A 26677-nucleotide genomic window follows, 5' to 3' on the forward strand; every position below is an offset into this window, starting at 1 on the left:
TACATTTATTCTCCATTCGGCCTTAGACGTCTCTGATTCTCTCGGCCGCCCTATGGCGAGTTCTGTGGCCCTCCACCGCCATGCTTGGTTGCAGGATGGCGTCTTTCTGGAGAATGTTCGGGAGCGTCTTGTTGACCTGCCTTATGATGGGACTCTGTTGTTTCACACCCATACGGACTCCGCTATTCAGCGACTCCTTGCGGGGCTCCATCCCCCTCCCCCTCTGTGAGCTTTGGCTTGTCGGTCCTCCGGTGTCTTATGGGAGGCGTTGATCCCAACTTTCCCTTTGGGGCCTTGTGTTTCGGTTGGCCTGGTGTGTGTGATTTTGGCTGTTAGTGAAGCTGTATAGGTCCTCAGGTTGGACCCTCTGTGCATTTTTTGGCTGATTGGTAAGCCGTCTGTGGTGTTTTCCACAGGTCTATTATGTTCTTGACCTCTGCTGCGGGTTTCCCTAAGAGGTGTTTCCCTGTTTTGTTTTGGAACGAGTCATACCCTAGGTGGGGTACTTGTTGGCTATTGTATAGCTGTCTTAAGCTGGGCGGGTGTGGATACCTTCTCGGTTTCCTCGCGGTTTCCTGGCGTCACTGTATACCGCTTGGTGCAGTCTCTCTTTTTCTTCCGCTTTAGTGCTCAGTATCCAATGGTGTTTCTATCCTTCTTCTACAGGGTTTGCCGGTCATCCATTTTGCCTTCCCTCTTCGGCCTCTGGATCGCCAGACCAACTTTGTCATACTGTTTACAGCGTCGTGTCTTGGTGTTTCCACCTTGTTCTCCGCCGTTTCGGCCTGGGCCTCTGCCTTATGTTCCAGGGAGGCTAGGTTGTTCCTGGTTTTCTCCTGTGTTCTGGTTGCCGCCTTTCGGTCTGTGCTACTTGTGTCTCTTTATCTTCTGGCCGGTCCCACTTCTCTTCGTGGGCCGGGGTGGTGCTACTGGGACGGTCCTTCTCTAGGGCTTGTTCTAGGGTTCCCTTGCCTCTGCCTTCCTCTTGCACTCGGCTTGTTCTGGGCACACTGTTTCATAGTATTTGCTGGCGGTCTGCTGCGCACGCCTGGTTGTTCTGGTCCACCTCCGAGGGCCTCGGCGTGTCAGCGTGTGCTCCTGTCCCTTGCTTTGCTGGAGCCTGACGCCTTCTCACATATGCGCTTATTGGCTGTGGGGCCGTTCCTGCCTTGTTCCCTGCCTCGGGGCTGACACCCGTTCAGCTGTCCCCTTCACTGGGTGTGTTCTCCTGAGGTGGGTTCTGCCTCCGTTCCTCCTCTTCTCCGTGGATTTGAGGGTGGTTCTTTTCTTCCTTTGGTACTCGTTGGGTGCTGTCTGACCCTCTGGGTTTTCTGGCGAACGCCCTTTGCTCCTCGGGTAGGCTTCTGGTATCCTGGCCTTCCCTTCTTCTTGTTCTTGCTACTTCTGCTTGGAGGGGGCTGGACCGTCCTTCCTGTCCCCATGCCACATCCCCTGTTGGGGCCCTGTGTTCTTCCAAGCTGGTGAGGTTCTCTCGCACCCCTCCTCCCCTCTGGGTATGGCTAGGGTATCTAGTCTATGTTAAGGAATCTGTGGCTAGTAGTCTCTATCAGATGTACAAGTTACTTACCTTCGGTAACGATATATCTGGTAGAGCCGATTCTAGACGCAGATTCCTTCACGGCCCGCCCTTCTTCCCCATTCTCCGAGGACCCTTCAGCTTGGTCTTCTGCGCTCGCCTCCCTCCGGGTGACATTTGTCTTCTGTGGGTGCTTTCTTTCTCTTCCTCAATGACGGGATGCTTTGTTCTCTTTATTTGCTCCGCTCCTTCCCTTCTGGTACTTGGTCGGTAGGTTCATATGTACTGTTGCATCCCTGCACCCTGGTTCTACCAGTGTGGGGCCTACTCATAATCTTTTCCCTTTTTTCGTTGCTTGGGTTTCTGACTCCTCTGCACTCCTCTGGGTTGGGGTCTCTTGGCTGTGCCTCAGCCCTTCGCTTTTTACAGGGGATACGACACTCCTTGCTGGTGTTGTCTTGAGGTGATTTGTTGTTCCTCATCTGTTCTGGACTTGTCGCCCTTCACTGTTATAGGTTGTGGTTGCTGACGTTCTGCCGTCTGCCCCGACATTTTTCACATGTCTTTCTGTCTCCAGGGGGGATATCGCCTTCACTTTGCGGGGTTGCTTCTCAGAGCAGTGCTCCTTCCTTTCTATGACTGTCAGTAACGCAGTGCTTGGCACTGTCCCTAATGGTGCTGTTCCTCACCATTTGCTCCTTTCCTTTTTGTTTCACTGATTTGTTCGCACACTGTTCCCATATTCTCACAGTTTTGTTTGTGATGGTTCCGCGTTGTGGCACGGAAAAGTTCTCCCAAGAAAACGGATGTCAGCGCGCCAGGGTGGGACTTATGTGACCTCGCTGATGTCACGCCTGCGGACAATGTCAGGGTGGGGTCGCGTGGTACCATCTCCAGCGCGCCGTGATGCTGCGGCAAAAATTTGCCGGATCCAGTCTCACGCCTGGGGATAATTCTACGTTAAGGAATCTGCGGCTAGAATCGTCTCTATCATATACATTGTTACCAAAGCTAAGTAACTTGTACATTACTGCATTACAAATCATTTAGTTTTCCAAGCTGCAAATATAGTTAAAAGCCTGTGTATAAAAATAGTTTATCAACGAACAATGGAAGAAAAACATGTTTCCTAATATCTCTATAAAAAAGACAAAAAAGCATAAAGTGCAGTGTAGTCTGTGGCGATTTTCCATCGCAGGGGCAATATGGGAGGAAGCGATTCCACTTGCCCCTCTTTGGGAATGCAAACAAGTGATGGAGAGTACCCAAACGTTGTCTGGTTAGGTAAAACCTATGTTGTATATTTCTCGTACACAATAAATATGATTGGGTACTCAATGATACTGGCCCTTCAAAATATGATTTTATCGTCTGTTTAGAGCAGGACGCCTTTTCTCTCAGTATATCTCTTGATGTTATAAGTCACTGTTTTAGATCCCTTTTGCTGTATTTCCGAATATTCATGGGATCTTTAAAATCAACTTCCACTCACATTCTGTTAAAAGATTGTGAATATACTGGGGATTTTTTATAGTGATCTAGGGCTAAACAATCCATTAAAATCTCCTTGGTAAATTTTGTTTCCTCTTTAGTCCAAATCCCATGCCAGAGCATAAGAGCTGCTGTACTAATGTATCGCTAATGTAGGGGACAGACAGTTCCTTATGGACTATATACACAGGAGTAGAATCAGGGACTGCTAAAAGTTCAAGGTTAAAACACTGCTCAATGGTCCCTATACCCCTTCGGAAACCATATTGGGACTCGTTAAGGATGTTGTTTTCACTTACCCAGCTTTCTAGCCTTTCTAGAAGGATTCTTCCCATAAGTTTAGATGTTGAATCAAGTAGGGATATAGGGCGGTAGCATTTTGCGTCCCCTCTGGCGCCCTTCTTAAAAATTGGGACTATCACACTTTCTGTCCAGCCCCCCCTGCCGTGGCATTACAGACCCTAGGTAGGATTGGAGACCAAAAAACAATATCACTTTTGAAAATATCTATAGGAACCCCATCCGGGCCTGATGCCTTACCATTAGCACTTTTGTCTAGGGCAACTTTAATTTTGTTTGCTGTTATGGGGACCAAATTTGAGGGAGCCACAGTTATAGTATATCTATTATCTGGAATTGAGGAATCTTCTGTTTGGATTGAATATTAGTTCAAAATGCGATAGCCAGTCTTCAGGTGGTACAATGGTCTCAATCTTGGTGGTTAACTCATCTTTAAAAAAAGGATGATGTAGGGTCTTCCAGAATAATGTATTATCTCGTGTCTCTGCCGCCTGTACCATCTTATCCCATGCCGATTCCCTAATTTCTGCTTTCCTAATATTTAGGCTCTGTTTATGTTTTTCATAGGGTGCTCACCATTTCCTAGGAGGGGTTTTAGGGCTTTTTTTAATTCCTGAATAATTTTGGTACACTTTTGATCAAACCATCTCGGCTGGCAGTGAGCATGTTACGTTTTTGTTTTGTTTTAGATCTTCAGAAATAATACCCGCTATATTACAAAAAGCTGTTGTGGCCTGTAAGTCTGTGGAAGATTCCCTCAAGCAAACAGACATATCACCTTGACTTTTTTGTACTAAATTATCCATAAATCCTTGGGGATTTACACCTGACCATTTTATGGAAGTTCAAACAAGAGTGGAGCGTCATGTCTGTGCTCCTTTTCGGACGCACAGCTGAATGCCTTAAAAAAAGGTTACTTCATTCTTCCATTTACTTTTAACTTCATTGCCAAAATCCAATCCTTTAGACAATGTAGTTCTGAGGTGACAATCACATGTGTGACAGTTCAATGTATTCTCAATTTTCCAAATGATGCAGTTTGCCCGTACAGGCCTTTTCTTTCTGCAACACGACGAGTACATTTTAAACATCCTTAATCCAATGCATTTCGGGCAATTTTATGGAAGTGCCATTTCCTCCATGAGGTTTAATATTGGACGCTATGCGCAACTCTTCCGAGTATATCGGGGTTAACTTCAGTACCGGGATTAATGGGTGATGATCACTTAACGGGCTTACGTGTATCCCTTTAGTCTCAACTAGGCCTTTACAATTTCCTGAAATCAGGAAATGATCGATATTTGATGAGGATCGTGCTCCTTCATAAGTTTTAACAACAATTTCACCCTTTTCCCCAAACGGCTCCAGGAGTTCTGAGTTGTGTTTATGCATTATACTGTTAATTGAGTCAACATATACATTGTGAGGGAAATGCGCGCAGGGATTACCCTGTTCATCCCCATATCCACAATATTCCCCATTTAAGATTTTACATCTTTTGCTATTAAAATCACCCGCCCAGATTAGTATATAATCTCCCCTAATGCCTTTTAAAAGGTAGTTAGTGCTATCAAATATATTATTATAAAAAATTTAATGATTTTCATACATTGTTTCCCATTCTTTAAAATTAACTGTGATGTGACTGAAACCAAAGCTACCAGACCGCCTTTGGCTCTCCCCGCCCTTGAGCGGGTAGCCTCAGTTGAAATCGTTTTAAAACCATCAATATAGAAAGTTTCAGTGTGCCAAGTTTCTTGTAGGAGTATCGGTGAGCATTTTTTTTTATCTCCATTATCCATTCGCTATTATTTCATTTATTTCTCATCCCAGCCATGCTCGCTCTTTAACCATATCTCTCACCCTTATTGTTCCCCTCGAGATTGGATTGGTCACCATCCCTTCGCTCTGTCAGAAAAAAGCAAACTAGTCCGAAACGGGCACTCGACTCCCCCCAACCTATTTTCCCCCTCTCTTGATTCAGTTTCGATATACAAGTACTGCCCATCCTCCTTCCATCTCCCCCATTACTTGTCTCATGACGTTTTGATGTTCTGAGTTATTTTAGGATTGTAATTGTTAAGCTCTTAAATAGTCCCACCTGTTTCTGGATTCACTAACACCCTTTAAAAAAAATATATATATATATATATATATATATATATATATATATATATATATATATATATATATATATATATATATATATATATATATATATATATTTTCTTGGGGGGAAATTGACTATTTAAACTGCATATAAAACACCGCAGCATATCACAAATGTTTGATTTGCATTTTTCTTTTAAAAAATATATCTAAATAAGCGTTAATTTGAAACTAGTTTGCAGCATAAAACATAATTTAGCTGCCTAAATGTAAAGAAAAATGTTCAGGAACCAGAGGGAAATAAAAACAGACTTTAAAGAAGATTCTAATGATGCTGAACTATGATTTCAAGAAAGATGCTTTTCCCTTTCTATTATGGTAACTTTGTTAATATTCACAACGGTATGGATTATGCTACAGTATTTTTCATTGCAATTTTCAGGTTTATTTGGATTATTCCAAAAAGAAAAAGAAAATTCAGAAAATGTAACCTTAGATAGGGTAGAGTTTTATCTACATTTAAAAACGCCAATATTTCTTATAAGTGTTTTTATAGATAAGTGTTCCAAGGTCATGCACACAATTTTGACTATGCAAGTGCTTACAACTTAATTGAGAACTCCCATGAAGCACAAAGAGGATTCTTAAAACCGATCACTCTGTGCCCTTGCCGCTATGTGGACTCAAGTCAGAATGTAGATGCCAACTACAGCAACCACTCGACTCAGTATAGCTCTCGGGTGTTAGAATAAGCAGGGCATCAGTTACACATGTAAGGAACACCAGGACCATCGTTACTGCATGATTTTCTTAGTTGAAGCAAAATGTGAATATTTATCTTGCTCATGAAAGAGGATGAACACGATTGGAGATTGGGCAAAAACTCTAAGGATCCAACAAGACAGGCTCATGTAGCAAAACACCCAAAGAGAAGCTGCTAATAAAATGCTTCAATGCGTTCGGTCCCTAATCAGTTCTTGGTAGGTTAACTGACAGTCGAAGCCCGGTCTCGGGCCAACAGTACTTAAGTAGTCTGAACAAGACTCTACAGTCCTTTGGTATTTAGGTGCGATCTTACTAAATCGAAGCATTGCTGTACACCACATCCTAACGTTTAACTGTTAATCTTTCCAGGTTCTCTTTAATGGAATTTCTTTAATATTCCTTTTTGGTGCATTTTTACAAGAGCGTAACACTTTTAATAAACAAAAATATCTCTGATTAACAATGTCGTACTTTCAGCCTTTTAACTGATAACATGTGCCTCTGTGCCATAGGTATTTTACGCAGTTTTACCAATAGATCAATAAAACACGTTTATGATACATTTTAGCATATAAAAAAATATAAAAACTTTAATAATTTAATGATTTTGCATAATGCCTGGTTTAATTTTTTTTTTTTTTTTATTTAAAACAAAACTCATGGAAAGCTAATCAAGCAATGTTGACCTGAATGTCTTGAGTCTGACAATACAAAATATGTATAGGTTTCCACAATGATGGTGCAGACTATTGTGTACTATTTGTGCTTATCAGTAGATTGAGGCAGAATCAATGGCCAATGTTCACTTTCTTTCATTAGGGCGAATAAAGCAAGCACAAAGAGATGATGGACGGAGCGCTGCCATTTTTCAGACACTCACCCACAGATATGGGTTGAATCCATCATCGTTCTTAAGCTCGCTTCGCCACCCCAGTTCATACCCAGCTATATGTAAATCAGTCTTGGCCCTTTTTCTTATGGGAACAGTCCAGCCTGAACTGCCAAGCCAGGTCTTCTCTGGACCGGAAACAAGCATCCTGGGACCGGTTTTGTGGTAACACATCTCATTAGCCAGGCTAGCTTGAATCCAATGGCAAAGTGAGCAAGGTACCCACGTCTGGGCATACCCTGCTAACTTTGGGCGAATAAAGCAAACACAATGATGGATGGAGCACTGGCATTTTTCAGTAACAGTAACAGATCTGGGTTGAATCCATCATCGTTCTTTAGCTCATTTCGCCCCCCCAGTTCAGACCCAGCTATATGCAAATCAGTTTTGACCCTGTTCCTTATGGGAACAGTCCAGCCCAAACTTTCAAGCCAGGTCTTCCCTTTCTTTGGATTACATATAATAACTCTCAGGTCTTTAAGAAAAACAATAGGAACTAATTATTCCTATTAATGTACCACCAAAACATCTGTTGGTGGGAAGCACCTGGCCGTGCTTTGATTTGTCTAGTGTAAATCGGTTGGCATCCATTATGGACATACTGGGACATTACATGACTTCCAAAGAGGGCCACCTTTAGCTGGAAACGTTCATGAGTTGGGAGAATGCGAGTTCCCTGTTCCCTGCCACAGAGCCGAAATATTTGAGTAGGCAAATAGACAAATATAGGGTGTTGTACATAGGAAATGATCATGGGTCAGAATGTCAGGAAAGTGCCTTCATTACCGATATTATTTTCAGATCAAATTGTCATTCATTGCCAGAGCGTTGTTTCTGCTGACGATTTCTAATAAAGCTTTTCTACAGGAGCAGCACCGGGATTTCATTCACCAGTCATTCTTTAAAAAGTCCAACTATCACCATGAGCAGTGACCTGTCCTGCTCAAGAGAGATCTTGAAAAAAGACAGACCTGTACCTGTATTTAGCTCCAAGACAAGTGTTCTGACAGGCTGTATGGGCGTCCTTCCCAGCGATCCCTCTTTATTCACCCAGTATTGAGAAGGATCAGGAATCACAACAGACCAGTAGGTTATACAAGGTATGGAAGTGAATATGCTCTGCAGATCCTTCGGGCTCTTCTTAGAAAAAAAGTACTGTCACACAGGCCTGTTACAGCACCAGACAGGCCGCTTCCAATACAGGCATTCCTTGATTTCTTTACCCATGTGAAGATGACCCACAAGACCTGCTTAGTGGTTCAACTGGAGAAGATGGCATTAGAATTGGTTGATTATGTAGCTTGATAATGGAGTATCCCTAGCTTCCACTGATGTGGTGGCAGAACTGTCATTGGCTTGATGCTGAGTCTTCCCTGATGACTTGGTCTTGGCAGCTCCGAGTTAGGGGTGATGCCCTTCGGTAGCCACCTTGCTTCTTCACCGAAAAGAACTTGAACCGAATAAGGTGTCTTCAGTGAGGGGTCACAGTTTGGCAGAAGAAAAGAAAACACTAGGCTTAAAAAAGCATTCATAAATACTGGCAAGGAAAATCATTGAATCTGGATGAAAACTGATTTAAGAAGGACTGGTGCAACAGTCCTTAAACCACGCTGAAGTACTGGATCAACTAGAGCTAGATCGGGCATGAATCAATGAAGAAACTCTCAACTGTGTTATGGTGCAATATTTGACCCTCTCTGCAGTCTAACATACCTGAAAGAATAGGAAATCACCTAAAAAGAAAGGAAGTAAAATTGCACCAGGATGCATGGGTAAATATCTCCTTGACATTGGTAATATCTACCCTTAAACTTATTGAGGCCCACTAAACTCTGGCAAAGTGCCATTACCTTGGCGATCGCCCGCACCCTCCAGGAATTATGCCAACCAAGGAGTGCCGAGCATTGGCCAAGTGATGCAGCAGTAGCTCCCAAATCAGCCCGAGCCCTATATGCCACCAGGTACCCAGTCACTGCCAGCAACCAGAGACAGTGCACCCGGAAGCCAAGAGGTGAGTGAAGGCTCACTGGGTGCACAGAGCAGTGAACACACTGGCAGTGCTGGCTTGGTTCCAGGTACCTCCTCAAGGTAATCCAGCACCTCCCCTACTGCTAACTGGTGAGGGAATCGTTTCTCAAACCCCATTACAGGTATCTGGTGACAGACTTTCCTATATATGGTTCGGTTACATTGTAAGGGAATCTCAACATCAAAGCCATGTGTTTATCAAATATGTCCATTCTCTGTATCAACATCTTGAGCAGAGTGCTATTCACTGGACTCTTTAGACATTCCTCCCTATGACTGAAAATGAGAATGCCCTGACCTGAAAGACCTCAACCATGATTAGCTTAACTTCAGCCTGCAGTTGGCATTCGGTACCTTCAGTTTACCATCTTACCCAAACAAACCCTGACAGAAGTAGCGCAGCGTTTGACACAACAGGAAATCTTTCGATTCTCTTTCCAGAGTCATTATGTTTATTGTCCAATACAGTTTATATTCAGTCAGGATTATCGGTTTTGCACTATGTGGGAAGCACAGAGAAGTTTTGGGCAATTTTTCAGTCTTATACGTGCTTGGGTACAGTAAGAAAGGACTGAAATGTGTTTCTTTTTTTGAGTGTCCTCCATCTATATAGACTCCAATCTTGTCTTGAGGAATTTAATGTAGCCTTTGAGTCCATTGATTTCTGAAATTGGCCGTCAACAATACATTGTATTAACAGCTCTGCCAGAAGTATAACGGACACCCCGCAGCCACCTCAGTGCGGGGCGTTCCCAGTCTTCTATGCATAATGTGGGCCCCCCTCAGCTTGTCAACTCGAGTGTATGGGTATTACCAGGGGTACTCTCACCTCCCCTAGCAGGGGGGCCCCCTTAAGGTTTCGTTATGCCACTGGGTTCTGAGCTACTAAGTTGTCACACTTCCAAAAGGTGAGACCAGTGCCTACACTCTTTTCCAGAGAGAGTTTGTGCTATTGTCAGCAGAATGTTTTAGGTCATTAACTGGAATAAGTCTCTGATCTATCTCCTTCATGGAAATGCACCGCGCTTACCCAGCGACTGTGCGGCTAGTGTCGTTACAGATGGGTTCCACTATTTCGGAATCGATATTACCAAAACCCAACATACCTTCTACAATCATAACCTTTAAATGCCGCTCGCACGCCTGTGGAGAGATGTCCAGCAGTAGGACCCTGCCTCTGTCAATTCTAGGGATGGCCACCCTATTTAAGCTGATGGCTCTGCCCAGTTTTTTATATGTGCTTCAAAATACACCCCGCCCTGTCCCACTATCCTATTTGCAAGCAATTGAAAGCAAAACCTGCATGCTACTCTGGGATGGGGTCAGCCACTCAAGAAATTGACAGGAAGCTGATACGATGGCAGGATTGCCCTGTCAGACGTTTAGAAATTCTATTGGGCGGCATAGCTTGTCACCATTAAGCATCGGGTTAATCTTCCAGAAGACAAACTAGCTTATTGGCTGTATGGGAGAAACATGCAACTCAGGGGCTACCTAAGAGCCATCTATGGGGGAACTTGCACCACATCCTTACCTAGTCCGATTGCAGTCACACTTACCCTTTGACACAACAGACTGAATGCTCTTGGTTGGCAAGGCAAAATTACACGGGCCACTCCCTTGTGCGACACTGCTAAGCTGGTACCCTCATTAGATAAAAGGGCTTCAACAAGTGGGATCGAATTGGCCTGTCTAAGATGGGAGACCTGTGGACACACAGTGGCAGGATTTCATTCGCAAACTTTCGAAATGAGAACCATTTGGCTCTCACTGAAACCTACCGGTACTTACAAATACGCCACGCCTTGTAAAAGGAACGGTCAAGGGGCAAGACCTCCTGGAATCGTCCACGCTCGAAGACAGATTATTAACGACTCCCCTGATACCTTGATTTGTTTGCAAGAACACTGGGAGCGTGCTCTTGATGGCTTGGAGGACGATGAGTGGCCCGATGCCTTGGCGTCCCTCAGGGAGGTGGCCATAAGATCAAGATTCTGCCTATTGCAACTAAAAATCCTACATAGATGCTATTATGCATGCCCTACTTTGGTGAAGATGAGCAGGACAGAGACCACACTGTGTCCTAAGAAATGTGGTCGGGAGTGGATGTTCTCTCATATGATATGTAGCTGCCCGGTACGTGAGGAATACTGGTAGTCAGTGGTTGCTTGTTTAAATAATATCTGTGGGAGCAACATGGAGATATCCGAGAATTGGTGCCTCCTAAATGTCTGGAACCCAGCTGACCTCACATGTATGGACATGTATGGACTAGCTTTGAATGACGCTATGATTGATGGTGGCTAAACGTAACATAGCACAAATGTGAAGAGCGAAGCTATCACCACACCTGAACGATTGGAAGAGAGAGATGGATTGGTGCATGCTGGCAAAGAGAGTGGTCCATAAAAGTAGGGTCTGTCCTTATAAATGGACTAAAATATAGGGGAAATTGAATGAATATAGGAGCAACTATGTGCCCCAATTTGTAGGTACCAATCATGATTTCTTATGTTGGGGGCGCCCAAAGTTTAGTGCTGCTGCCTGAATTGTGGGGAGATAGGCGGGTAGGTTGTGGGTTCAGGAGGTGAACTGGAGATTGCTTTTGTATGGATATGTTGTGATGCCACAATGCATAATGTTTAATGTCATTGTTTTTTTTTTTTTTTTGTAATAAAAAGATTTCTTTAAAAAATAAAGGACGTTTTAGGTCCCAGTGTCTGTTGTCAACTTTTAGATCTAATTATTTTTGGGAGCGTTGTTTCAAAGGACTCTTTCCAGGTAGTCTTTTCATTGTTTTCTTTCCTGTTATTTGGCCATAGAGCTTGTTTCTCATCTTTCCACTTCACTACTCTGTTGTAATGTTTTGTCGATGGCTGTGCATTTGGGGCCTCCTTTACTCTTGCTGCGGAGGTCCTAGTTGAGCATGGGCACCAAAGTTGCTAAAGGTGAGTACATGTCTTTCCATATGGTATTGGTTGAGCAGAACATATGATAAATCAGAGCAATAATGCAGGGTTTAGCTTAAGCTATTTCGAAAATTATTTTTAGTTACTTCAGTCTTCCTGTACTACATATAGTCTACGACTATTTTCAGTGTTATTGAATGTGCCTATTTACAATGGTGTGTTAACATTGTTTGCAGAGGGTTCTCAGCCTAGAAGAGAATAATTCAAGTAAATCAATGCATGAAAGATGCTGGAGAGGTGTTTTTTCTTCTAAACTGTTGCCCTCTAAAGCCAGGTTGCATGGTGTTTTTGGGCAAGCAGCTTCATTAATGTTGTATGGGTCTATTGATCTGCAATAACCTCTCCCTCTTTCTGCCTCTCTACAGTAGCCAGCTTAAAACAGCGCTGACTCTGCAAGACTTCAAACTACTTGCAGTTTTGGGCCGGGGACACTTTGGCAAAGTACGTCTAAAATTTGTGTTTTTGTGGAACAACTTGATATATCCTCCTCACCTATTACTACTCTCTCTTTATCTTTGCTCATTTCACTCCAGTGGCTTAGGAAAGGTATTCCACACCTGAGTAATAGGAAGAAATAATTGCAAACCGCATCTAATTCCTAGACTTATGTTTGCGTATAATCCGTAGCGGCACGCACAAGTAAGAGCGGTGGGGCGGGGTGGGGGTAGTGGAAGTCGACAGATGATGGGTTAAGTGATACTAAATAAATAAATAAAACCACTTTGCGCTCGCCGCATCGCCGAGCACAAAGTAAGTGTTTATTTAATATTATTAATATTACTTATCCAGTCACCTCTTGACCAACCACCGCTCTTATCTGTGCGAGCCGCCACTGCGTATAGTATTTACCTCGCCCTGATGGTATTATGTGAGCATTCTCTGAAGAGTGTTCTCCGTGGTGTTTATCTGCTGACTGTGTTGTCATTCTGCAAGATATATTTGAATAGCTCTGCTGTCCGCAATGTTTGGCTATCCACAGTGTCTGTTGCAATAGTGGATGAGGAAGCCGTGCCATCTAAGGGAAAGGTTTGGTTTTCCAGTGTGAAACTTTTTCTAGATTCGCTGGATGCATTATTCTGCCATTTATTGGTTGGACCAGAAGTGTTTATTTACAGCTTGTGCTGTCTGGTTACTAAAGACATATTGTGGGCTTAGCAAGAACATAAAGGGCCTGCAGCCCACACTTTTCTTACAATTGGTTGGCTTTATTATTTCTCTCTTTTGCCTGTTCCTTATTCATAGCTTTTTTTTTTTTTTTTTTAAAAGCTGGTTTGTCTTGCGTTTGTCCCTCCCCTGTAGCATAGCCCCTTACCATCACCCTGATTGGCTGCCTTCTCTTCTTCCATCTCTCTCTCTCTCTCTCTCTCTCTCTCTCTCTCTCTCTCACTCTCTCTCACTCTCTCTCTCTCTCCCCCCCATCCCCCCCACAAATTCTTGCTACAGGCACCCTCCACGTTCTTTCCGTGCTTCATTCCCTTCTCATCTGTTTCTTCACCCAGCCGTGATTGTCTGCAGGGGGTGGGAGCGTGCTCTGATAGTGTCACGCGTAGGTCGGGGCTTTCAACCTTTTAACAAAGCAGTCAAACATATGAAGGCATTCTTTCTCGCACAGAGAGTCGAATTGGTTGTCGATTATTGCACCCAAAAATGTTGCATTTATTGAAAAAGACATTGTTGCTCCTGTTTAAATTAACCTTTACATATTTTGGCACATATAAAATGCAAAATTTTATTGCTCAGAGCCAGGTCGAGCCCTAACCTCCAACAAACACACACATTGTATAATTTGTAGATATGGTTTACAAGATAGTATCTTTTTTTCGGTGGCCCTTTTTTATTCCGAAACAATATTGTTTTCCAAGCTCACTTTAACCAAAAGACCAAAATGGAATCCTTCAGATAATGCCCTTCTGCATACAAACTTGCAAACATTTTATTCTACTATTTTCCAACATTCTGCTTTCGGGTTTAAAAAAACACCTGTATTACTTGCACAGATGCACAACTGCAAAAGGTCTATGCAACTAGTGCCCTTAAGTTCCTCAACTAATTATTGTCCTCCAGACTGATGACATCTTGGTTGTGGAGAATGCAACAACAATTATGGAGTTGTTCACATACTTGTAATTATCAGACATAAAAAGTAAAACCCTATTCATGTACAACATAACACAATATTGTTTCACATTAAAGTGCTGCGTTCACTTTACCTACATGGGCAGCAACTAACCCCACTGTTAGCTATCTCTGCTCCTGCGTTGAGAGACCTGCTGCTGCTTGTGCTGTGATAAGACTTTCAAAGTATTTTAGTGATTATGCCTTACTGCCCGTTTTTCACTGCGCAAGTATTCATGCTTGCTGACTTTTTCTTGGGTTTAAAGAGAAATTTTAACAGATCTGCAGATGATGGTCTACTTTCCGCTGCTAATAAAGACCCGATTCTTTATGGAGGGCATAGTTATAGTTAGGTCAGCTGTTCCATGGGCCCGTTTGAAGAATCTCCACAAAACTGTGCATGGAACGTTTCAGGGTGATTCGTCAAGCGGGGGCCCAAGAAAAGAGTGAGGTCCCAAAACGCAAAATCCCCATGCATTTTCCATAGACTTCTTTAGGCAGAGCTACAGCAAAAACTGCTGAACAGGATTGCACCAAAAATGGCAGGAAGCTATATCTTGGTACGCCGAATATGCTTTTTGTGTTATGGGGTAAATCTAATCCGTAGTTTTTGAGAAATGAAGGTCAAACAATTATTGTATATTTGGATGGTTGGGTTCAAGGGACTCTCGAGAGTCTCTCAGACCCAATTTAAAAACAATAGGGTGTTCTGATTGGCCCAGGGAGCTTTTTTTTCCCCTTGGGTCATCTCGCGCCCGCAGGATTCTGACTCCCGCTGGAGCGAGCACTTTGATTCGCTGCCAGCAACATGAGAACAATTTTGCTGGCAGCCATTACAGGACTCTGGGAGATAGTCCTTTATCTTGAACTTGTATAGAAAAATAACATAAGTGGCAGGGTAGGGCTACCTAGGGACCGCTTCGGGGCCAAAATCAAAAACAAAATGTAAATTTTTGCTGCGATTTCCATGGGACTCCTGCGGAATCACTGCAAAAAAACAAAATGGCGGCCCAGGTCCGCATTGTCTAATTAAAGGGGGGGGGGGGGCGGGCTACCTGCCCGAGCAGTTTTCAGTCCCGAGGATCCCACCCTCTGTGTCCGATTTATTAATGGGGGAGGGGGGGCATCCCTGAGCCGCATATGGCCTTAGGGACCCCAGCCCCCGGGGCCTGGTTTAATAAATATCAGGAAGGGGGCTGTGGTGCCCCCCTCCCTGAGCCATTAATGGCCTGGGAACCCCATCGTCGTGGGACCGGCTCACATACTGTGTCCCAGGGAGCCCACCCCCCGGGACACAGTGGTTTTCTTGCCCACACCAGCTCGGGCAGGGAAACTTGTGTTGTGCTCCTGCCTGGTTGGAGCATTTTTAAAACTTGTACCAAATGGGAGCAAACACAAAGTCTACTCCCAACAGGCAGGAGCTTTAAAAATGCTCCCTTCAGTTGGGAGCAGACTTGTGATCTGTTTCCTGCCTGCACTGATGCAGGCAGGAATACAGATATTGCTCCCTCTTGGAGGGAGAAGCATCAATAGCTGTTCCCTTCAGGCAGGGGCAATGATGGCTCCGGCAGTATGATGGGAGCCAGCAGGGGCCCTGGGGCTCCCCTGCAGCCCCAACGTAGTGCATGGTGGGTGTATTGGGTAGGCATTGGGGTACCCACCTTTAATGAATACAGGACAAATTAGGATCAGGAAGGGAGGCTGTGCGACTCCCATCCTTTTTAAAAAGAAAATGTCCCTGGGGATGGAGTCTCTAGGGCCTAATGAGGTTCGAGGAGGGGGAGCATGTGTCTCCCCGCCCTTTTAAAATACTTAAGGCCCTGGGGGGATGGGGTGCCCAGGGTCTAACGAGGCTCAGGGAAGGGGCTCATGCAAGGTCAACACCTGTCCTGGGTTGCTTGTGATCCGGTTCAGGGAGGACCTGGCCAGGCAGTGTTAGCTGAACTGCTGCCATGAGGATTGGTGACTGAAAAGTTTCAGCGCTCCATCCATCATCGCCTTGTGTTTGGTTTGTTTGCCCTAAGTTGGCAGGGTATGCCCAGACGTGGGTCCCTTGCTCACTTTGCCACTGGATTCAAGCTAGCCTGGCTTATGAGGGGTGTTAGCCCGAACCCGGTCCCCCCCAGGATTCTTGTTTCTGGTCCAGGGAAGACCTGGTTTGGCGGTTCGGGCTGGACTGTTCCCATAAGGAGACTGAGCGTTGGCCGGACATCCCCCGATACATCGACTGACTAACTGCAGCGATTGAGGCGGGACCTGTAAATAAGTTACAGTTTCTTTACCGGGGCTGCAGGTATGCCGACGAGGGACAACCACCCGGTACAATAAATGGAGAAAAAAGGTGCAGTGAGGACGCTGACCCTAAACCTGATGAAATTGCCACAAAGTTTGTAAGGCAATGAAACATGTTGGTTTTAATTGAGCAGACGCACAGCAAGGAATAAAATAGTGTGGCTAGTGGGTCTAGCTCGTTTTTAAACTAAGGTGTACCGGGTTTCTATGCTAGATCCCGGGTCTCCTTAAAGGGTCACTTGTAGCACTTACACCACATTTTTTGGTTTTCCTTTCTCCTCACTATCTAATTATTTTTCAAGCTGGCAGATGCTAATGATGAGACCCTGAGGACACAGGCGAGTACCATCCTTTAACCTCCCTTGGTGTTACTCCCATGAGGCACTGTCAACTTTCCCCTCACCTTTTTTCTTCAACTTGTTTTTCCCTCTTTTTTCTATTCTCAGGTCACCCGTACATTGGTGGGAGACCATGCACAAGTAGACAGCAGTTATCACAGTTTAAAGTAGTGGTTTAGGTCACTGTATGGCAGAAGTAAGATTTTGATTCTCTGCTGTGACACATAAAGTTGTGTGTCCTTTTCAAAATTATATGGTGAACGTTGGTATCCGTCCACACAACCAGACGGAACAGGTCCATTGTTGAAGTGCTCATAAGGAACAGGGTCAAGACTGATTTGCATATGGCTGGGTCTAAACTGGGTTGGCGAAGTGAGCTAAAGTAATATGATGGATTCAACCCTGATTTGTAACTGGGTGTGAAGTGCGGTTTCTATGATCGCTCCTCTGTAATGATGATGAACACTGTTTTCCTCTCTGAAATCTTACCCTCCTTTTAGTGCTTGCTGACAGTTCGCCAATCAATGCTAGCAGGGTTTGATGCTATCTATTGTTTCAGTGTGGTTATACAAGCAAACAGCAGTTATGCATTCCTGTCTTTAAATGCATTAGTACATGGCATCTAGGCCACAAAATGAAAGCTACATAATACTGTATCTGTATACATCTTTGGTGGGCCAAGCACACACGTCATGATCACGCTAACCCTCCATAGTGTCATGACCTGTACACCAGAGGGCATGCTTACACGTCATTGCATTATTATAATAACTTTTTTGTTTTCTGATGCTACACAGCATCGGCAAACACAATGGCAAAGCCAGTAGCTTGCAAAGGCGAGACCTGTTTGCTTTGCCCAATGCATGCTCCTTTGGACAACTATGTTTGCAAAGCCTGTATGACTCACTTAATGTCAACCACTAGAGTGCACATTAATTCACATTCTGTGAATCTCAAAGAGCTTCAAGCAGCAAAACCATTTCTACAGGTATGTACCTGGTTTTATATTTGGAGAGTAAGGCATTTGCCAGTTGGAAGAGCTATGTCTGCATTTTATGATTTTTACTTGTAAGGCAAAAAGGAGAACTGTATTCACCAGTTGTTCTGTGTGTACAGGTTGTCGAGTTTGAACCGTTGCCCTGTGGACTTGAAAGTGGGAGATTGCTGTCCTGTGTGGTGTGCACTTGTGAAAACTTTAGAGAAAGTTGCTGGACTCATATCTACCCTTACAAATTGAAATATCAATTCTTTCAAACTTTCCTGTCATGCACCTAACCTGTTTTGGCATCTAGATCAGAAAGCAAATATCTTTAAGTAGTTTTTAATCCCTTTCACTCATTTCTTTCTGTGCAACCTTTAATCTTCAAGTCCTTTCTCAAATACCATAGATCTCCCTTTACATGCCAATATGCAGTTGAGTTATGTTTCTCTGTCAATTTTCAGGTTTTGCTGTCTGAGTACAAGAGGACAGGAGGCCTGTATGCCATCAAAGCACTGAAAAAAGGTGACATAGTTGCTCGTGATGAAGTTGAAAGGTGAGAGCAGGAATCTACACTCCATTTTTGTTTATTTTGTGCTCCTCCTCCCGAGTACCCACTTCAGCTTCATTAGTCAATGCTGAAAGCCTTCTCCATGTGTGCTCAGTTCTAGGATGAGTACCAGCATGAATCCCTTTTTTAGTTTGTGTTATATTGACAATATCTCATTCCTGGAAGGTAGTACATTTTGCGTAGCATCCTACTTTTCCCGTTAAGATAAGCAACAGTTCTCAAATAAAAGAGAGGAAGATATGTGGCCTAACAGCTGGAGATGTTGACTTTTGAGTCCCTGCTTTGGTTCAATATACTGTGATTCTGGGCAAATCACTTAATGTCCCTGGGCCTAAAAAACGATTCTGGCCTTGTGTAATGTAGTCTGGTGTTTATGTGAAGCTCTCTAATGTCGTCTGGCTAAGTTCATGCTATATCAGTATTGGAAAAAAGTGAAGTTCTTTTACATCTGCACCATCATTATGTCTTTGAAAGAGGATTTCCAGGATGGAGTCCAATTCCATTGCCAGGCCTCTCTCTATATATAGAGGCTCTCTCTATATAAGTGGCTCAATTCAAACCCATACAATCCATCAAAGATACCTAGGTCCTTAGTGCACATTGCGGTATTTCACCTGGAGGGATAACTCTGGGTGGAATTCTGCCAATGCCCATTTTTTGAGGCCCACTGTCTCTTGCTCAGAATAACCAGATCTGCAAATGCCAGACCTGGTAATCCCAAAACTCTTGACTCGATAATTCCATGCAAGGAGAACCTGATGCTGATATGCATCCAGTAAATCAAATGCAAGTGAATTAACGGCATGGGCACAGCCTTGTCCCATCTGAACCCTAGAGCTCTACAGGGCAGCAAAAAATACTAACCCAAGTCAAGCCCAGACCTTTCCATTCCACCTCGTCACACATCCCTCCTGAAGAGAACAGCCCTGGGCCAATGCAAGAATCCAGGGCTGTGAGGACCTGACCTCACCTTCCTTTCCCCGCCCTTGAGCTTAACATCAACACTAATAGAGCAGACTCCACTCCCCACTATTCAGGTCAAAAGCCCTCTCCCTCTTCCCTCTCCCTCTGTTCTCTCATCCAACCAGACTGAAAAAGGCAGCCCAGAGCCAATGCCAGAGTACATGGCTATGCGAACCCAACCTTCCTCTACCTGCCCAGAGCACAACACTGGTTGAACAGGCTCCACTCCCCCCCCATTCAATTCCCCCTGGCTCCTGTCTGTGGCCTAATGCCTAGCCTCCTGTATTGAGAGGGTGGAAAATGTCACTGACATTGAGCACTGAATCAGTGAAACACAAATGTAAAAAGACCCAATAATCCCAGTCCTGCAAACAGGTTCCCAGTTCGGCTCATGATCCCGAAAAGAAGGATTTAATTTACTACCAGAGAAAGAGACCAGCAGGTTGCTTGCAGTTTCATCTCCAGATTATGGAGAGACATTCGTATTATTTATTTATTTTATTCTATGCCTCCCTCATATCTCTAAATCAGTTTTGTCCGTACGTCCCAATTGCCAGACATTGTAGACCTACCTCATTGTCATACAATCTCTGATTTCAGACAAGGTTTTAGAGAGGCCTGCTAACTCTGAGCCCAGTGGTCACCGGAAGAGAAGTGATGTTGGCGATCGTGTGTAAGACTTTGATCAGCTATAACTGCCTGGCATCAGGCTTGTCCTTAAGCTGAGGGTAGCGACCATCTGTTTTTGGGTCTGTAGCCTCTGGCGAATGCCTTGTTCACCCAGCACAGGGATTGTTTAGAGACCCATGTTTAGTAATCTGTGTACACGATGAAGAACAACCCAATTTCTTCCTTTTTCTTTTCAGCCTCATGTGTGAAAAAAGAATTTTCGAAACTGTGAATAGTTCCCAGCACCCGTTCCTGGTAAATCTCTTAGCCTGCTTCCAAACGGTGGACCATGTGTGTTTTGTGATGGAGTACACAGCTGGTGGGGACCTGATGATGCATATCCATGCGGACGTCTTCTCCGAACCTCGAGCCATGTGAGTTAAAAAAATGTGGCGAAAAAAATATTTAACCTTCATTATTGTAGATCTTTCATGGTAGGATGCGTTCAAAGAATGGGCTGGCTCTGGAGGGGTGTCCGTTCATGCTGTGTTTTTAATGATCCGTTCTTGAGGAAGTATTGTGAATCAACCGTCATTTTTTATGGAGGTGTGATCTCTTTTTTCAAATTTAAACAGGTAATTTCCTAATCTACTTTATGCACTGCTTCATTGCGAATGGAGCAGATGCTGCATAATTTAGATATAAGGAGGACCTGGCAGTTTTTTCAGAAAAGATATCTAGCTCTTCTGTTTTTGTGTTAATTCTGATACAGATTGAGACTTTAGAATACTCTACATCCCATTGAACAGCTTCCTAAATGTGTTCTCTGCTGTGGTTGCCTGAATGAAAGTAGACATAAATCAAGCTCTAATGTGTATATTATAGATGAGTTCTAAGTGGGTTATTTGGAGATCCCATTGTTCAGAGATCTAGAAAAACCTCCTGCATTCTCTTTTGCAATTTGTCCTGCCATCTCCTTCCTTCACAATTGTTTGGGAAGGACTGAGCTGTAGGCAGAACCAGAAAAAAAGTCTTTCCAAAAGATGCTGCCACTTGCAATTTTTGCACAAGGGGCCTCGGAAGGACCGCCTCCGAGATCGTCTTCTCCTTACGCACAGGAGCTTCACTGTACCTGTGGATCAACAACTGTCCAAGCCCAAGTGCACTTTGTTTCAAATAGTAGGATGCATAGAAGGGCTTCTCCTGATGTGGCACCATTTTGGGTGTTTCTTCCATTTTTGCTGCCTCATCTCATGGAGAGGGCTTTTCAGGCTGGCTCTTGTCACTTTACAAAGAACCAGTTGAGACTTCTGATAACATCAAAGAAAGGATGTGTAGTTCTGATGGATACATCTGCCAGTGGATTCCTCACCTTGTGAATATCCCCTGCGCCAGCAACATTCGGAAATTTTTGTAGCAGTCCACGCCGATGAGGTCGAAGACGACGTCACAGAGACACAGCTCCGCTCGCGACTCCGCTGACATCACCGGCTCCATAAGAAGACCTCGTCGGCGTGATGACGTCAGTTCCCTTTTTTCCACGCCGTCGACGCCAACGGATTGCGGGAATCTCTATCTGTAGCTTCAATGTTACTTTGTGTTTCTACTGGCTTTCTTTGTCCTTTTTTGTGAAAATGTCGACAAAGAAGTCTGGATTCAAGCCCTGTCGTGAATGTGGAAAGCATATGTCCATCACGGATCCACAAGACAACTGCGTATGGTGCCTATCTTCGGACCATGATGTGGATGGATGTTCTTGCTGCCGCAAGATGAGTTCTAAGGCTCTCAAGGAGAGAGAAGCGAAACTTTTCATCGCGAGGATGAAAAAAGAGAAGAGAGGTAGGAGAAAATCAAGAACGAGGTCAGGATCGAGGTCGGCGTCGAAGTAGACTTCGGGGCATGCTTCAAGATCTAAGAAGCACAAGAAGAAGAGGAGACATTCTTCTCGAAGTCACTCTGACAAGAGTGCGGCTCCGAAGTCGCCTTCTCGACGCCGTAAGGACTCTGTATCTCCCTCGCCCGTTCCGGATTCACCTGTTAGCCCTTCTTCTTCAGTGGCTTCACCGGTTCATTCTCCGGCTCCATCTCCGAAGCCGGTTCCATCTTCGACGCCGATTTCATCTCCGGCTCCGGCTTAGTCTCTGGCTCCGGTTGAGGAGCTTCCAGTTCCGGGTGACCTTCGGCCCCGCAAATTCCACCGTCGGCGCCAGTTGGCCCGGTGATGCCTGATCAGTATCCTGCGTTCCCTGGACCAGGTCAGGACCCCACGCATTATCTAAATGCAATGTACGGGGTATTTTCAAGAGCCATGTATTCCACTGGTGCACCTTCGGGTCCCATGGCCTTCAGTTTGGGGGTGCCTCAAGCCTATCCTCAGGCCCCCTTCATGCCATTTTTCCGGCGACGCCGTCTTGGCATCTACCGGCGGCGAGGACATTGACGCCGCTCCCTTCTTCACCGGCGCCGACTCGACCTCGCTCGACGCCGGCTGCTCCTGTGGATCCACGTTCGGCACCGGCGCCATCGGATTCGAACACTGCGCCGCCGACGCCGGTTGTAAGAATCCGGTCTAGGAGGGAGGCTCAAAGGATGCTTGATGAACAAAGGTACCTTTTGGAAGAGGTAGAAGAAGGAGAGCTTGTGGAGTCGGATGACGTTTTTGAAGAGCTAAAGGAGGCTAGTGGTTTGGATTTATCTCCTGAATGTGAAATTACTCCTCCTTCTAGTGAACCCTCAAAGGATGTGGCACCATATCATGCTGTCATAAGGAAGGCAGCTGAGCTGTTGGATCTGCAGTTGCCTTCTACTGAATTCAAGTCGAACATTTTGACAGAGGTGCTGCATTCTCCCACTACTGTTTCAGAACCCTTGTTGCCCTTTAATGAGGCCATCATAGATCCTGTGATGGAAGTGTGGCGTAAGCCTTTTTCTGCTCCCGCAGTTTCGAAAACAATTGCCAGGAGTTATAGGGCAGCTCCGGGGGACCCAGAGTTTTTAACTTCTCACCCGTCGCCTGAGAGCCTGGTCGTTCAGGCTGCTTGTTCAGGGAGATCTAAAGGTGCTTTTCCCCAGGTTCCAAGTGACAGAGAGGCTAAGAAATTAAATCAATCAGCCAAAAAGGTATTTTCATCTGCCAGCATGGCTCTGAAGTCTACAAATGCCACTTGACTCTTGGGACGCTATATTCATGCGCTCATGGATTCTGCAAAGAAATTAGCTCCAAAACTATCAGAGGAGGATAGGGTTGGTTTTAATGAGGTCCTGGCAGATGCCCAGGCGGCAGCGCGTCAGGTGATACAGATTGGACTTTACACAGCTGACTCAGTAGCAAGAGTCATGGGGTCTTCTGTTGCCACTAGGAGGAGCGCGTGGCTTAAGTCTTCAGAGTTTTCCCCTAATGTACAATCAACGCTGTTGGACTTGCCTTTTGATGGCTCTGGACTCTTTGGCAAAAAGGCAGATGCTGCACTCGGCAGATTGCGTCCGATATTGGACCTCAGGATCTTGAATCTTTATCTGAAGCAAGAGAAGTTCAAGATGCTCACCCTTGCGCAGGTTCTTCAGGCGCTGAATCAGGAGGACTGGATGGTGTCGATGGACTTGCAGGATGCGTATTTCCACATCCCCATCCTGAAGTCACACAGGAAGCATCTCCGGTTTACGGTAGGATCGCAACATTATCAGTTTGCGGTCCTTCCGTTTGGTTTTACTACTGCACCCCGAGTCTTCACGAAGGTGATGGCAGTGGTGGCAGCCCATCTCAGAAGGTCGGGGATTTCAGTTTTCCCCTATCTGGACGACTGGCTGATCAAAGCGGAGTCGCCGGAGAAGGTGCTACATCATCTGCAGATAACAACTCAGCTGTTGTACAAATTTGGTTTATCGATTAATGTGCCCAAATCTCACCTGGTGCCCTCTCAGCGCAAACTGTTCATAGATGCGGTACTGGACACTACTGTGTGTCGGGCATTCCCACCTCCGCAGAGGATTCTCGACATACAGGAATTAATTCCTTTATTTTACAATTGAGCGGTCGTTTCAGTCCTGAAGGTCCTTCGCCTGCTCGGTCTGTTTGCTTCCTGCATTCTGTTGGTCCACCATGCACGCTGGCACATGAGGGCGCTCCAGTGGTGCCTCCGCAGGCAGTGGTATCAGCACAAAGGAGATCTCAGGGAGTCTGTGAGGATCTCCAGAGAAGCTGCAGCGGGTCTGTCTTGGTGGAGGGTGGAGGACAATCTGTCTCAAGGAAAACCCTTCCATCTACCTCCATCGGTGGCCACAGTGATAACGGATGCATCCACTTTAGGGTGGGGTGCGCATCTGGGGGATCTGGAGATCAAAGGTCTTTGGTCTCTAGAGGAAAGGTTGCTTCACATCAACCTTCTGGAATTGCGGGTGATTCGTTTGGCACTCAAGGCCTTCCTCCCTTCACTTCGCGGTCCGTCGGTTCAAGTCCTGACGGACAACACTACCGCGATGTGGTATGTCAACAAGCAGGGAGGAGTGGGGTCTCTTTGTCTCTGCAGAGAGGCTCTGAGTCTCTGGTCCTGGGCTCAGGTCCATCAGATTTGTCTGATGGCAAATCATCTGGCCGGGGTTCTGAACGTACGTGCAGACAGTCTCAGTCGGCAGTTCTCCGCCGACCACGAGTGGAGGCTCCATCTGGAGGTGGTTCATTACGTCTTTCGGATGTGGGGAACCCCTCGGGTGGACCTGTTTGCCACTCACGAGAACGCTCACTGCCCGTCATTCCGCAGTCTCCAGTATCCGATGCTGGGAGCGTTGGGGGACGCGTTTCTGTTGAGTTGGAGCTCACAACTCCTTTACGCGTTTCCTCCCATAACCTTGATTCCTCGGGTTCTGAGGAAGATTCGCCAAGACCGGGCCCAAGTCATATTGATTGCCCCGGATTGGCCAAGAAGGGTGTGGTATACAGATCTTCTCCACCTCTCCTCGTGCCCTCCGCTCCGTCTCCCTCTCACAATCGGAGGGGCAGGTTCTACACCCCCACCTCCAGAGCTTACACCTTCATGCCTGGAGATTGAACGGGGCAACCTGAATTCTTTTTCTCTCCCGCCTGATGTGGTAGATGTAATTTTGTCTACCAGACGTCATTCCACCAAATCTATCTATTCCTATAGGTGGTCTAAATTTGTACTCTGGTGTGGAGGGAAGTCAATTGATCCTTTGAGGGCTCGCTTATCTGACATTCTGCAGTTTGCCCTTTCTCTTGCTCAGCAGGGATTTGCTGTGGCTACTGTTAAGGGATACTTATCGGCTTTGTCGGCTTTCCTTTGCTTGCCAGATCAGCCGCCATTGTTCAAATCACCTATTGTTCTACGATTTCTAAAGGGCCTTACAAACAAGTTTCCTCCTACTCCCTTTATTGTGCCTCAATGGGACTTAAACCTTGTCTTAACTTATCTAATGGGTTCTCCCTTCGAGCCCTTACACAGGGGTCCTTTGAGACTGTTGTCTTTTAAGACGGTTTTTCTCGTTGCAATCACCTCGGCAAGGAGGGTAAGTGAGCTTCAAGCTCTAAGTTCAAATCCCCTGTTTTTGACCATTCATGCTGAAAGAATGGTACTCAGGACCAGGGCTGCATTTCTGCCTAAAGTGGTAACTCCCTTCCATCTGGGGAGTCCATTACCCTTCCTACCTTCTATCCTCACCCTCACCCTTCCAAGGAGGAGGAGAGACTTCACCGCTTGGACCCTAAGAGGGCGGTGAGCTTCTACCTTGACAGGACAAAATACTTTTGAGTTGATGACCAGCTCTTCGTGGGCTTTGTTGGCTGTAGTAAAGGCAGAGCAGTGCACAAGAGCACCCTTTCCAGATGGATTGTCTTGTGCATCAAGATATGCTACTCTTTAGCTGGTAAGGAACCTCCAGAGGGTTTAAGAGCCCATTCCACTAGAGCTAACTCTTCCACTTCTGCTTTGTCTAGGGGTGTTCCTGTGGAGGACATTTGTAGGGCGGCAACTTGGGCCTCCCTCCACACTTTCGCAAAACATTATTGTTTAGACTCCGAGGTGAGGAGGGACGGACATTTTGCTTGTTCCGTCCTTCAGGACTTTCTGGTATAGAAGGGTGGACACCCTCCTCTGGGAGTGGAACTGCTGTGGGAATCTATTCACAAGGTGAGGAATCCACTGGCAGATGTATCCATCAGAAGAACAAGTTACTTACCTTCGGTAACGCTTTTTCTGATGGATACAGTGTCTGCCTGTGGATTCCTCGCTGACCCACCCGCCTCCCCGTTGTCCACCCTTGTATACCTTTAGTATATGATGGTGTTTCAAGATGTATTTGTTACTGTCAAAGGCATTGTGTATATACTGTGTATATATTGCTGTCAGTCCGTCCGTGTGCCTCAAAGGCACGGAAAAAAGGGCGGAACTGACATCATCACACCGACTAGGTCTTCTTATGGAGCCAGTGACGTCAGCGGAGTCGCAAGCGGAGCCGTGTCTCTGTGACGTCGTCTTCGACCTCATAGACGTGGACTTCTACAAAAGTTTCCGAATGTTGCTGGCGCAGGGGATATTCACAAGGTGAGGAATCCACAGGCAGATGCTGTATCCACCAGAAAAAGCGTTACCAAAGGTAAGTAACTTGTTCTTCAGAACCAGACTTGGTCCCTTTTTCAGCACTGTATACCTGAAGAAGTGTGTGGTCCACCTACTTTGTCACATAGCTCCTATCCGCTAGACTTCGGGTCA

The 26677-nt window shown here is 45.4% G+C and overlaps 1 protein-coding gene across 3 annotated transcripts in view; it reads left to right on the top strand.

Annotated features, from left to right (window-relative positions):
* Nucleotides 1–26677, top strand: part of LOC146856237 (serine/threonine-protein kinase N1-like) — a 443024-nt gene that overhangs the window by 358943 nt on the left and 57404 nt on the right. For all 3 annotated transcript variants that reach the window (XM_085654308.1, XM_085654306.1, XM_085654307.1), the window contains exons 14-16: nt 12454–12529; nt 18277–18368; nt 20213–20389. In XM_085654308.1, coding sequence (XP_085510434.1) covers nt 12454–12529; nt 18277–18368; nt 20213–20389 — 345 coding nt within the window. The remainder of the gene's footprint in view (nt 1–12453; nt 12530–18276; nt 18369–20212; nt 20390–26677) is intronic.

Source organism: Triturus cristatus, chromosome 4_1, assembly GCF_964204655.1.
Source record: "Triturus cristatus chromosome 4_1, aTriCri1.1, whole genome shotgun sequence".
Taxonomy (NCBI): Eukaryota; Metazoa; Chordata; class Amphibia; order Caudata; family Salamandridae; genus Triturus; species Triturus cristatus.